The sequence below is a fragment of the Cydia splendana genome, chromosome 14, assembly GCF_910591565.1.
Source record: "Cydia splendana chromosome 14, ilCydSple1.2, whole genome shotgun sequence".
NCBI lineage: Eukaryota > Metazoa > Arthropoda > Insecta > Lepidoptera > Tortricidae > Cydia > Cydia splendana.
The window spans coordinates 2,329,490-2,343,199 of record NC_085973.1 but is presented as its reverse complement, the minus strand read 5'-3'; the positions used below and the strand labels follow the sequence as shown (position 1 = coordinate 2,343,199).

Genomic DNA, 13,710 nt, shown 5'->3' with positions numbered 1-13,710 from the left:
ACACTAGGCTATGCCTGTGTTATGCTATCATATTATCATGTTCGGAATAATATTCCACACTGCTGTCAGTCTATCTAATTATCTAAGGTGGTATTATCATCTCTACATCGCCTTACTAAATCACTGGAGCAGCCAGTCGGAAAGCCAGTACCAATAGTGCCGCGCCGCGCACAGCACGCGTCACGTCATAATGTCCGCCACACTCGAAACTAGTTGGAAGTAAGTGATGTGCCAGCGAAAGTTTATAACTCGTTTTGGAACGTACCCAAATGTCAAGGGCATGGATTTGTTTTTTTTAAGAAAGTATGGTTGCACGGTTTGTTTTTAAGCCTAGGGTTTAGAGTTAGACCAAGATAAGTCTGCAACGATTTTGATAGCACACGCAGTGCAAGTGTTATTTTAAACGTCAAACTTCTATGAAATTATGACGTATAAGTAACACTTGCACTGCGTATGCTGTCAAAATCGTTGCATTTTCTTGGTCGAACTCTATTTTCGGTTTTTATTTTCTTTTATTGTGTAACTATTAAAATATATATTATTATAAGCGCTCTTAAACACGCTAATAAATGTGGATATAAATATAAGAAAGCAGGTAAAAACCTGTTTAGTTTCTCTTGCTTTCGTTTTGATACGCGCGAAATCGCAAAAACGCGGTTTTTAATAGTTCGTGATTCTTGAAAGTTTTGAACGGGTATTGTTTATTCAAAATTAATTGGCATTTACCGTGGTTCTTACTTTAAAATAAAAAAGAAAGCAAAATCATTTAAATAAGCGTAAAATAAAGTAAAATTATTTGAATAAGCGTGAAATTGTCATTTAAGACTCTGAAGAACCATAATTATATAAATAGAATAATCGATATTTGTTTAGGATGTAATTTCCTTTCTTTGAGTATAAACCATTAGTAATTACTTTACTTTCTTACACAATTACTTTCTTCGAAGCGTCCATATACTACGACAACCGCTTTAGCCCCTATACATATAATATAATTATATTATATCATGTCAAACATATGTCTTTGTTACAAAAAACATATACAAGTAAATAAAACTTAATTGTGGCCAATTGTGTAAATAAGTTTCTGTCACAAAAAGGTAGAGTCTGTTCGGAAAGAGAAGAAACGTGGAATGTATGAGGCCCAATACATTCGACGAAATAAGGTAAATAGACTTGCAAGATTTTATTACATTGTATACCTATTTTAAGAAATTAAGATCTCCAAAAAATGCTTTCTTGAACCTTTGAAACCAATGAAAACCATACTCTACTCGAAAATAATTAATTCATAGTACCTTTTTTAAAAAAGCGGTGGTGGCCGAGTGGATATGACGTCCTACTTTCAATCCGGAGGTCGCGGGTTCAAATCCTGGCTCGTACTAATGAGTTTTTCGGAACTTATGTACGAAATATCATTTGATATTTACCAGTCGCTTTTCGGCGAAGGAAAACATCGTGTGGAAACCTGCATACATCTGGGAAGAAATTTAAAGGTTGTGAAGTCCGCAATCCGCATTGGGCTAGCGTGGGGACTATAGCCCAAGCCCTCTAGCTAGCGCATGAGAGAAGGCCTGTGTCTAGCAGTGAGACGTATATAGGCTGAAATTAATATTTATAATTATATACCTTCTTTAATAGTGTTAAAAAAGAAGCACTGGAAGAGGTGAAAAGCGCTGGTGGCCTAGCGGTAAGATCGTGTGACTTTCAATCCGGAGGTCGCGGGTTCAAACCCCGGTTCATACCAATGAGTTTTTCGGAACTTATGTACGAAATATCATTTGATATTTACCAGTCGCTTTTCGGTGAAGGAAAACATCGTGTGGAAACCTGCATACATCTGGGAAGAAATTTAAAGGTTGTGAAGTCCCGCAAATCCGCATTCGGTTAGCCTGATGGGGACTACGAGTATAACCCAAGCCCTCTCGCGCACGAGAGGAGGCCTGTGCCCAGCAGTGGGATGTATATAGGCTGAAATTATTATGTATAATTATATGCATTCTTTAATTTTAATCCACACTTTCTTTTAAACTTACAATAGGTTCTTAGGTACAAATTTTCTTATTGCGAAATTGGTAAATTTTAAAATTGGCAAGTTAGTTTTCTAAACTTTACAAGTTTACGTTCCACTTTCGCTTGTCTGGGTAAATAACACACTTATTTCACCTTAACCCCTAACAACCCCTAAGTAGGTTGAATATTCTCGAATTTGCATAACTTTGCAACCTAAGAATGCAGGTAGGTAGAGGTACAGACATCGAACTCTTTGTAACAATTACACACGTGCGTAACGTATTTAACTTAATGTATCATTTATGTAAATACTCTCTTCATAATAATAAAAAATACTAAAAATGTTTGTCTAGAGTCAATATTATTGAAAAAAATATTTAAATTATGACCTTCATCACTACTAATTAAATTAAATTACAATTATAACAGTCAGACTCTTTGTGGTTTTAATACTCAGCAGACGTTTGACATTCATGCCTAGTCGCGATATACTTGTAACTAAACATAGCATTACATAAGTGTGTTGACAACTTAACATGGAGTTAAGCTATACAATTTCACAGTAAGTAATTTATGAAAAAAAAACCTAAATTTGTCACATATTAAAGACATGTTATATTTAAGCGCTTATAATGTACCTACAGTCAAGTGTAAAAATATGGGTGCGCAAATAATCTCGATAATATATCCCATAGCTCTTATGTCAGCGAATTAGGAACTATGGGACATATTTTTGAGTAAGTTGTTTACACCCATGGGCCCGATTCGGATTTTTAAATAGACATCTATTAGATATCTTTTATCATCATCAACTATACGTTATAGTTTAGATATCAACTAGTTCTCTTTTGCAGCGCAATTCGGGCAACCAATGTCACTTTTACGTTAGATAGAGTAACATATCTATTAGATGTGAATTGGATCTCTAAGTCATATCCTGTGGAAATCGTTCAAGATTATCTCCAGAATCGCGCAAATGTCAAATTTGACAGGTTAGATCTTATACATATCGTTATCGTATCTTGGTCATGTCTAAAAGATATCTAATAGATGTCTATTTCAAAATCCGAATCGGGCTCCTAGAATGGATCTAGTACGTGTCGTCTCTTGTGAATATCTTGATGTTCGAATACGGCAGCATATCTTTACACTTGACTATAGGTACAATGCAATTTCATGACCCTGTGAAATTTTGTTCAAACAGCAACACACCTAATTGTACATCAGTGGACCTTATTACAAAAGGCATAACTTACTTAAGGTCCACCGATGTACAGTCACCTGCAATAATATGTTACTCTTCGAAGGCCGCAAAAATATGTGACACGCTCTTATGGCTCTACAAATAAGATCGTGTCAGATAGTTTTGCGGCCTTCGTTGTGTAACATATTATTGCAGGTGACTGTACCTACAGTTAGCAGTATGGGCGATGGTTGTATACCTTCCTATCCTAAGTACAGTCACCAGCAATATTATGTTACACAACGAAGGCGGTAAAAAATTCTGACACGGTATTATTTGTAGAGCCATATATAGAGCGTGTCAGATATTTTTTTGGCATTCGAAGAGTAACATATTATTGCAGGTGACTGTACCTTCAGTAGGTAGGTAGGGTCAAGGCGGAAACAGTGGCTCAGCTCGAACAGTGGCTCAGTCGCCCGAATATCGCCTCTCTCGTGTTGAAATTAGGTTGAGTGAGCCACTGTACCCGGCCTGTTTCTACCGAGTCACTGTTCCTTCCTTGACCCTACCTACTATTAAATTTTTATTTTCCAATTTCTTCCATCTTGTAATTTAACCTATCCATCCTTCGTGATCGCACGGCCGACAAGAACAATAGTTTCGTCACAGTCTCCGACTATTATCGGTGTTCTTGAGTCATTGGCGCAACAATTAGACGACATGATAGCGGTGTCGTGTCGTGTCGTATCTTTTTTATATTCTATCGCAATTTTAACGACACATTTTAAAATTAATTTTACTTAAAATTTGTTACTCTCTAGAGACCGTGCTTTGCTATAGTAAGGAATTTGATCTTTCTGTGCGGTAGCTAAGATAAGATGGCGTAAAACTAACATAGTTTATTTTGCTCAGGGCAAGACAAACAGTATGAGGATTCCATACAAGTTCCTACTACCCTAGTCTTATCCCGGTGATAGTTTAACCCTTTACCTTACATATTATATTTCTTATTTATAAGTAATTTGCTCACTCGGTTGGCTTCAGAAAATTGAAGTTTCTAATTTATTTACTAAATTGTCAGATTAAGTTATCAACAATGTTACTTTTAAAAAACCGGACATGTGCGAGTCGGACTCGCGCACGAAGGGTTCCGTACGACACAAAATCCTAGATATTACAAATAAATAACAAATATCATGCAAATTCAACCAAAAACACGTATGAATATGAACTACAATGCAAACAGACTAATAGCGTTACAAAAGCGGGTATTGTATGAGTATTCTGTGATATTAGATAAAATTGAACTGTACGTTATAATTTTGTACACGTCAGTGACACAACCATAGCAAACAACACAGAAAATTATGTTTTATTAGCATAACAATGGCTGTGGGAAAATTGCGAAATGTAGCCAAATTTGAATGTAATATGCCTTATTACTTTTCAATTAGGCCAATTATTGTTTTATATCTAAATAACAAAGAAATAAACATAGAAACATTATTGAACGGATTCATCAAGTATTTTTATATAAAACTTTTACTAGCTCTAATTTCTTTGTACCTATTAGGTACAATTTCCAGCAACGGAAACTAGTACTAGACATTATGGCAGATATGTTTATGTCAAACAAATGTTATGTTATTTCAAAATGTCTTTAAGCAAAAAGAAGTAACGTAAAATGGGGTGAGTAGGGATTGCGAGGAGAGTCGGGTATGAATGGGGAGAGAAGGAATGACAGGGGGGTGAGATGGTTTTTAAAGGCTACTGCTACCTAAATAATGTAGGTATTCCTATTACAAATGGAGCTATAGTAATATTCATAATAAAAAAATCGAATCAACAACGTTTCAAAATCACCTTTGTATGAAATCCCATCTCACCCCAACTACGAGTGACTACGGGGTGAGGAGGGATTTTGTGTTTATCGTTAAAGTTATGAAATGGAACTAAGTACCTAAAATCATAAAAAAAACTAAAATACAAACGGCCGGAACATTTATTAATAAAATTAAATTTGCATAAATTTTAAAAATAAAATGTTATCAGGTTTGAATGTCAGTTTTGTCCCTACTCACCCCATTTTACGGTAACTTAGATTATTATGGCGGTGGCGTGGTTCGTGTGACTCCAAGGTTTTCTGCTACAGCTCAAAGCAGGCAAGTGTGACCTATCTATTTAAAACTGAAAGCTGACCTGCTTCGTTCATTATTTCGTCTTTGCCTCTCTAATAACTCGAATATCTTCATCTTCAATTTAAGAGTTATCCTCATGTCGGTGTAGTATTTTCCATTTCTCCCTCTCATATGCCATATCCTTACCTCTTGATACGACACGACACCAGCTTTTTCATTTACTTCGTCTACGTAGCTACGAGTACGTCTTGGTCTACCATTGCCTCTCTTATCCTTTTATCCTTTTATGGTGGTTTTAAAGAAGTTTTCGTGCCGTATCAAATGTCCAAACATTTTTCCCCGTCTTTTGATGGTGTTCAGCATCATCCTCTTGTCTTTCACTCTACGTAATAAGGGGTATTACGTTCGTTATCTTCTCCGTCCATATAACATTCCTCCGTCCATATAATACCTAACTCAAATATACAAGAGCAATAAAGAGGCAGATATCAATTTCGATTTCACAATAGACCCTCTCGCTAGAGGGAAGCTAGCATATAGCCAGATATTTACCCACGTAGTTTACCGGTTTTATCAAAGGTGACCTATGCGTTTAAAACTATGCGCTTGCTATAAATCGACCCGATATGGCGCTGGGCACGAAATGCAGGTCATGAGAAAGTGTTAGTGAAAACTAAATACCAGCCGCGCTCTTTGATACACATGCCGAGACTATTAATATGAAGGCTTAGGCCTAGTGAAATGTTTATTGGAAACTAATTAAGAACTGGATTTACTCATATAAATATATAAAAAATTCCCTCTCCTGCCCTCTCCCGCAGGAGAGGAGACCTGTGCCCAGCAGTGGGACGTTTATAGGCTGAATTATTATATAAAAAAAACCGGCCAAGTGCGAGTCAGAATCGCACACGAAGAGTTCCGTACCATTATCTATAAAAACGGTTACCCATCCAAGTACTGACACCGACGTTGCTTAACTTCGATCATAAATCACGTTTGTTGTATGGGAGCCCCTTAAATCTTTATTTTATTCTGTTTTTAGGGTTCCGTACCTCAAAAGGAAAAAACGGAACCCTTATAGGATCACTCGTGCGTCTGTCTGTCTGTCTGTCTGTCTGTCTGTCTGTCTGTCTGTCTGTCCGTCTGTCACAGCCGATTTTCTCCGGAACTACTGGACCAATCAAGTTGAAATTTGGTACACATATGTAAGTTTGTGACCCGAATATGGAAATGTAACGTAAACAAATGAATTTTAAACATGGGGGCCACTTTTGGGGGGTAAATGAAAAAATGAAAAAAAAAATTTTTCAAACTATATCATGTTACATATCAAATGAAAGAGCTTATTGTAAGGATTTCAAATATTTTTTTTTTATAATTTTCGAATCAACAGTTTAGAAGTTATTCAAGAAAATAGGCAAAAAATTACCATTCCCCCCCCCTTATCTCCGAAACTACTAGGTCTAAAATTTTGAAAAAAATACATAAAATAGGTCTATACCTATAGATGACAGGAAAACCTATTAGAAATGTACAGTCAAGCGTGAGTCGGACTTAATTACGGTTTTTAACCCGACCCCTACGTATTTTTTTAAAGAGATTTCACTCACGTTTCACATAAAAAATACATTGTAAACAGTGCCGGATTACTTAGAGTAGTAGTTTTCTTAGAGTAATTGGTGATAATTTTCTGATAAGATAATCATTTTAAATATTTAACGGTCTTACCTACTTGACTCGAGTAATTGTAAGGTCAAATTAAAAATAATGTTTAAAAAAAATGTTAAATTGAGAGCTAGCTTAAAGTTTTTTGTACTCGTCGACTTTAATGGTTGAATTAATAAAGACTTTGTAACCAATAAGCAAAACAAGCACGTGCTTAGGGCACCACGTTCAGGAGGGGCACCAAAATGTCAGGTTGAAAAAGGTGAACAAATTTTAAAATTAGGGACAGACACATCGTTTTTACCACACGATTTTTTTTAGCTGTCCAAAAGCTAATTTGCAAAAATAATGGCGCGTAATTCTTTGGAAAACAATCGGTAGCAGTAGAAGAGTCGTGATTACATGCATAGATTCGATTTCAACCCACTCTTTTGCGGTTCGGCGTTAGGTCTTATGCGAGGCCTTCTGCCTTAATTACACTTGGGCGTGGATCCAAATCCAAGCTTTCCTCTTTCGCAGCTAGGCCTACTGCCTTTCTCACACTTCGCCAATTCAATTCCAAGCTCTGCTTTCTTGCATATTTTATGCATGAAAACAACCTCGAATATCGAAGCCTAAGAAATATCGAGCCCTATGCGAAGCTAGGCTGATAGAAAACTGTCCCATCCCTTCTCTGTATGAAATCCTGGATTCGCGCCTGGTTGGGACTAAAAGTAAAATTGCTTTTGTATATCGAAAAATTTTCGCGCTCGCTTCGCTCGCGTTTTCAATAACTTTATAAGGTATGATAAAAGTGACATTCGGGTGGCGACTGCAGCAACATTACTCTGTTGCAACGTTACTACTGCAGTACTGTCAATTTCCGTGATAAAATGATGTGACTGATTTCCATACTAAAAGTAAAAATTTACAACTGTCTATCATATTGCGTTTTTATATCGAAAAATTTCCGCGCTAGCTTCGCTCGCGTTTCTATTACTTTCTAAGCTATGATAAAGGTGACATTCGGGTGGCGACTGCAACAGCATTAGGTACTCTGTTGCAACATTACTGCTGCGGCACTGTCAATTTTCGTGATAAAATGATGTCACTGATTTCCATTCTCAGCTGTAACGCGGCAATGAACTTCTCTCAATTTACCAAAAAATCAATGTAATCTTGATGACCCGAGGGAGAGGGGGCACCTAGAAATCCTTAGGGCATCAACATATCTTAATCCGGCACTGATTGTTAAAAATTGTGTAATATACGGAACCCTTGGAACGCGAGTCCGACTCGCACTTGGCCGGTTTTAGTATTTGTTGTTATAGCGGCAACAGAAATACATCATCTGTGAAAATTTCTGCTGGCTGGCTGTGATAGCTAGCACAGATCACGAGATACAGCCTGGTGACAGACGGACGGACGGACAGCGGAGTCTTAGTAATAGGGTCCCGTTTTACCCTTTGGGTACGGAACCCTAAAAACTAAGGGACATTCTACGAAATTGTTTACCATTTGTCAAATATTTTCTTGAGAATATTGATATTTTTTTTTAGGTCATAAAGCCTGAACAAATAAATAAATAAATAATAAAATAAATATATGATCATTGTCAAGAGGGCGCTGTTATTCTCATGTATATGGTGACAGTTCAGTTTAGTATGAAAAAATTAGTTCCAGTGAAATTCCGCAACATGGCGCGTGATCATATATTCCTGGTCAGACTTTCCATAGATATGGTTATTTTTATAAACAAAGATACCTACTTTAAAAAGATTCATAAAAACTGTAATTGATTTATCACACGCGATGTAAAAACACTAATACGCCAAGCTTATGGAATGCGCCTTGTAAAAACAAATAAATTCTAAGGTAGTAGGAACTTGTTTATATTTATAAGAAAATATCAGCAGCTATAAACACTAAACTTCAAGTTAATAATATATATTCTGCCGGCGTATTATGGATGGCTTTATCCATCTTTATCCACGTGATAAAATAACTGTCACTATTTAACACCGTGGGATAGAAAGTGACGGACACCGTTTTATCACGCTGTCACGTAGACAAGAACGACCATCATATCCGTACTGAGGGGTATTCTAAATGCACTGAGCGTCGTCTCATCTTGCTCATATTTAATTGTTCGCGCGATGCGTTTCGTGTCAAGTAGCCTTACCACGACTGCCATAGCAAAGTCAAACTGACATATTCGCTAACGTCTGCGTAACTTTACTTTCTTTATATCTCGATCGCACTAATTTCATAAAAAGTAAATTACGCACGCGCTAGCGAATGTCAGTTTCAAACTGATGGTAGCCGACGTAGCCGTAAATAAACAATAATAATAAACAAATAATGTGTTTATATGTATTTTTTATTGTTTTGTAAGTGTTTTTATATTTTACTTTTATATTCATATTATAACAAACCTAACTTAAGACGAAAAATAAATAAAGAGAATAATAAACAAATAATAAATATTATAGGGACATTCTTACACAAATTGTCTAAGTCCCCCGGTAAAGGTCGCGCATAATAACAATGTAAAAAGTATCAAAACTATGTACAGTAACGTAGGTAACTGTTAAATCTTAATACCATTTCTAATCTATTAACTAATGAAAATGTACTAGTAAATCACTGTATAATGAACACTAGTAAATGGACTTATCTAAGAAGAAACTTAATGGCCGACTATCTTTTAACAGCATGACGAGTGGCGCCATCATATCGTTTGTTTACTAATGCATAACTTAAATAGTAGTTAGTAGTTTACTAAATAGAAGTATATTACCGTTAGCTTAGGATGTCATTCGGTAGATGAATAGCTCACCAAACGATAACTAAAAATTGCCAACCACCGTTTACGAGTTATTTACGAAAAAATACCCGTTAGCATTACACCCACCCCGGGACTTTTAGTATGTTGTTTAATACACCATTCCCTACCAATCATTCCATTATTTCCCCCGTTTTTCCTTCGTTTGGTGGCCTAAAGAGAACTATCGGTGAAATAGTTACCTAATTGTAAATAGCTAAATCTCTACCAAAACTAAAGTTGTGTATTGTTCCCGACTTTTGATAATGTTGGGGTACTTTCTATTCGTATGTAAACTCTTTGTACTTACCTACTTAATAAACCTGGCATGATTCTTTGATATGTAAACTTGTTTTCATATACATCTGATTCAGCTAAAATCGTGCGTCACTATGAAAAAACTAATGATTGAACATCACCGAAACAATGATAAAGTCAATGATATTCAGATGTACTGTCACCACCAGATATATCGGAGCGGCCGAGGTGCTCAAAAATATCTGAACACGCACTCTAACGCCTTGACAATAGAGGCGTGTTCAGATATTTGTGAGCACCTTGGCCGCTCCGATATATCTGATGATGGCGGCTGTACCTAACCGAACCTGTGCTCTTTAATGTGAATTTAATCACATTAAAGAGCAATTTAGCAAAACTTTTGTCATATTTTATGTCAATTGTGATGTTAAATACCTACCTACATAAGTACATAGTGAACTTTTAGTTTCTTTGGCATTATTTCATCATTATGCTAATATGCTTCTTGTATATCATCTTTTCTCGTGACGAATTCGCGTCAATACGCTATAAAAAAACAAAAGTTATCTCTTGTTCCGCAAAGTTAGTGATTAATATATCGCTATAGTTATACCAAGAAACGTCTGCAGCGATTTTGATAGCCCACGCAGTGCAAGTGTTATTGATAACGTCAAACTTCTATCAAATTATGACGTATAAAATCGCTGCAGACTTTTCTAGGTCTGACTCTAGTGGATCTGTGAGCTGGGCTAACCGAGAAAATCGAAGTTCGCAAATTGCGGGCATCTTTCTCGGTCACTCCTAATTACGCCTTCATTGGAATAAAAGAGAAAATCAACGCAATTTGCGAATTTCGGTTTTAGCGGTAGCCCCTCTGTAGACTTCGCGAACTCACACCGCCATTTTGAAAAATGTCCAAAAACTGATCTTATGAACTTAGTCTTGTTACTTTTGGTGTATAACATAGAAAATGGACATTGTACAAAATTTGTCATCATGTCTACGTAATAGATAGTTTTGAAACAATGGACCTTTTGGTCAGTTATTTCGTCGATCAAAAACACATCAGCGGTAATTTTGCTACAAGGCACTTGAGTAAAGCACAAAATAAGTATAACTATATTTTCCTCTAGTATTATTTACCAATTAGATATGGTACATAGTTTGATTTGATTGATTTAGATTGCTTCTAAACATCAATAGCATAATTGTATGTTTTTCTACGCAAAATTAGTCTCTTTTCATTAGTCGACCTTCAAAACCTAATGCCGGCTAATCTCGGACCCAATCGGAAAAGGGCGAAACGGGACGAGAAGGGAACAGTACGTACACACTCGTTCATGGCCTGTTTCGAGGTTTTTCGACGAGTGTGTACAGGCGGCACATCTATTTGAAGTATGAGCTTTCGGTCTGGTTCCCTTAAATTGAGAAGGTTATCACATAATGAACAACGCAATCGTGCTGTCCTTCTCATTCCTTACAACTTACAACTAATCAAAACTTATGTAAACATACTTTGATAAAATTCATAAATTTAACTTACTTAAATTATTTATAAGTACAACTTTCTAACGATTTCTTTCATATTTCGACAAAATACAAAAGGCAACGATGTCTACATAGTTACTTGATTTTAGTCAGTTTAACAATAGGTACACAAAACACAAATTTATTGAATTTCTGTTCGTATGTTTTTTTTAATATCCACCAACTCAAAAGTTAGTCATTTTCAATAATGAAAACGCGTGTCCTCAATGAATGCAAGTCAATTGCATTAACTACACTGCACCCACGTTTTTCCGTCCAGCATAAGCTGATCTCCATCTTCTTTTAAAATTCTTCCCACTGAGGGTCTAAATACAGTGGACATATCCGTTTGGGTGCCAATCAACCCAGAACTGCTTTAATTAATGAATTGCATATGGGAAGAGCGCAAATTATATTGGGTTATAATCGGCGGAAGACCCGATTAAATTCTGTAGGTATACTACAATATTGTGTAGGTACCTAGATGGTTTACAAGCTCTGAAATGAAACGGTTCAAATGTCCAGATTATGATTAAAAACAACGATTAATAATAAATTATATCTTACAGTTCTTACACTATAGGGTATTTGACTGTATTTAAAATAAATTATTTTACACCATGCATATAATGCACCAGAAGATTAATAGAGAAACGTAGACGCAGTCATTTTTAGACACAATTTCTATTTTAAAACCCGTATAAAACTATAAAGAGTAGGTAATTTGATTGTGACGTCACATATGCTAGTGTTTCATATAAATTCCATAGTAGCAAAATCGTATTTACAGTTCGAAAAAAGAAACTGATTTGACTAGTAGTCAAATACCCTATTCTGTAGGGCTAAGATGGTCGGCTCTTTATCATTTGTCACCACGACTGTCACGTTCTAACAAGTTCGTAAGTGCGAAAGTGACGCATGACATGACAGGTGATAAAAATGCGACCATGATACCGCTGCTGAATGTGTATAAAAATGTAAATATATATTATGTATACTCGTATTATACAGTCAGACATATACATATATACAGTCTAAACTCAAACGAATTAAAAACTAAAAATATACATCTATTAGAGACTATTACTATTCTTTGAATAATTCAGGTGTCGTGAACCGGTTTTATATTGGTTTTATAAAATCGCAATAAAAAACTTTGTTTTCATTGTCATCTTGTATAAACACTGCAACTCTTAATTGCGTGGAATAGTCAGTAATGACTGCTACAAAGCAAAGAATTGTAAAATTAATGTCACCAGCGATATATTAGAACGTTAACTCACGCTTAGATAATGAGCAAGAGTAATCGTCACGTATAGTTAAACATGCAATTTTGTATATCATTGTGTTAATAGAGATATGTTGTTTTTTTAATATTATCTATTTCGCTGATAATATTTTTATCATAAATATAGTTATTTTAGAACTGAATCGGCCGAAACAAATTAGTTAAAAATATAGTACAATAGAGCCTAGTGTTGCCATATGGCACCCTATTTTGTATGAAAAATGTATAGCGCTTCAAATTACCTCAAGAACAATGAAGGTACCTAGGTATGGGTACTAGATTTTTTTCAATTCTGAGGCCTAAAAAAATTCTGACTATAATGGGTTGAACATCAACTTTGTATAACCTTGATTACCATATAATGTACGGAGCATGAATCTAGTATTAAACTGGATTGGGCATGAGTGGTGGGGATAACTGACAGAACGGGATAGTCTTACGTATCTTTCAGTAGGAGTAGCAGAGAAAGCGCTATTATTGTTTGTTCTTATCACAGTCTCACATATTTTTTGTTCCCCACCATTTTTTTAGTATCGATAATGGTGGGCAACAAATAAATTCGACCAATCACAGTGTCGCATTTGCGTATGTTTTGTCCCTCACGGAGGCACGCGTATACCACTTCTATACGATCCTACCTTCTATGGTACGGAGTCATATGGCGCCATCTACATCTACATTCAGATTGAAAGCACTTAAAGTTTACACATTTTATACATCACAATTATTTAAGTATTACAATCAGTTAATCCTGCAATTAGAAGTATTAGAACAAATCAAATTATTTTCTGAAAATATTTTAATTTGTTTTTATTTCATGTAGAAACACTACCTA

General features: G+C 35.7%; 1 protein-coding gene across 1 annotated transcript in view; it reads left to right on the top strand.

Moving 5' to 3' along the window:
* Positions 1-115: 115 nt before the first annotated feature.
* LOC134797067 (uncharacterized) overlaps positions 116-13,710 on the top strand; it is a 32,411-nt gene continuing 18,816 nt past the window's right edge. The window contains exon 1 of the mRNA XM_063769287.1: positions 116-219. Coding sequence (XP_063625357.1) covers positions 191-219 — 29 coding nt within the window. The 5' untranslated portion in view covers positions 116-190. The remainder of the gene's footprint in view (positions 220-13,710) is intronic.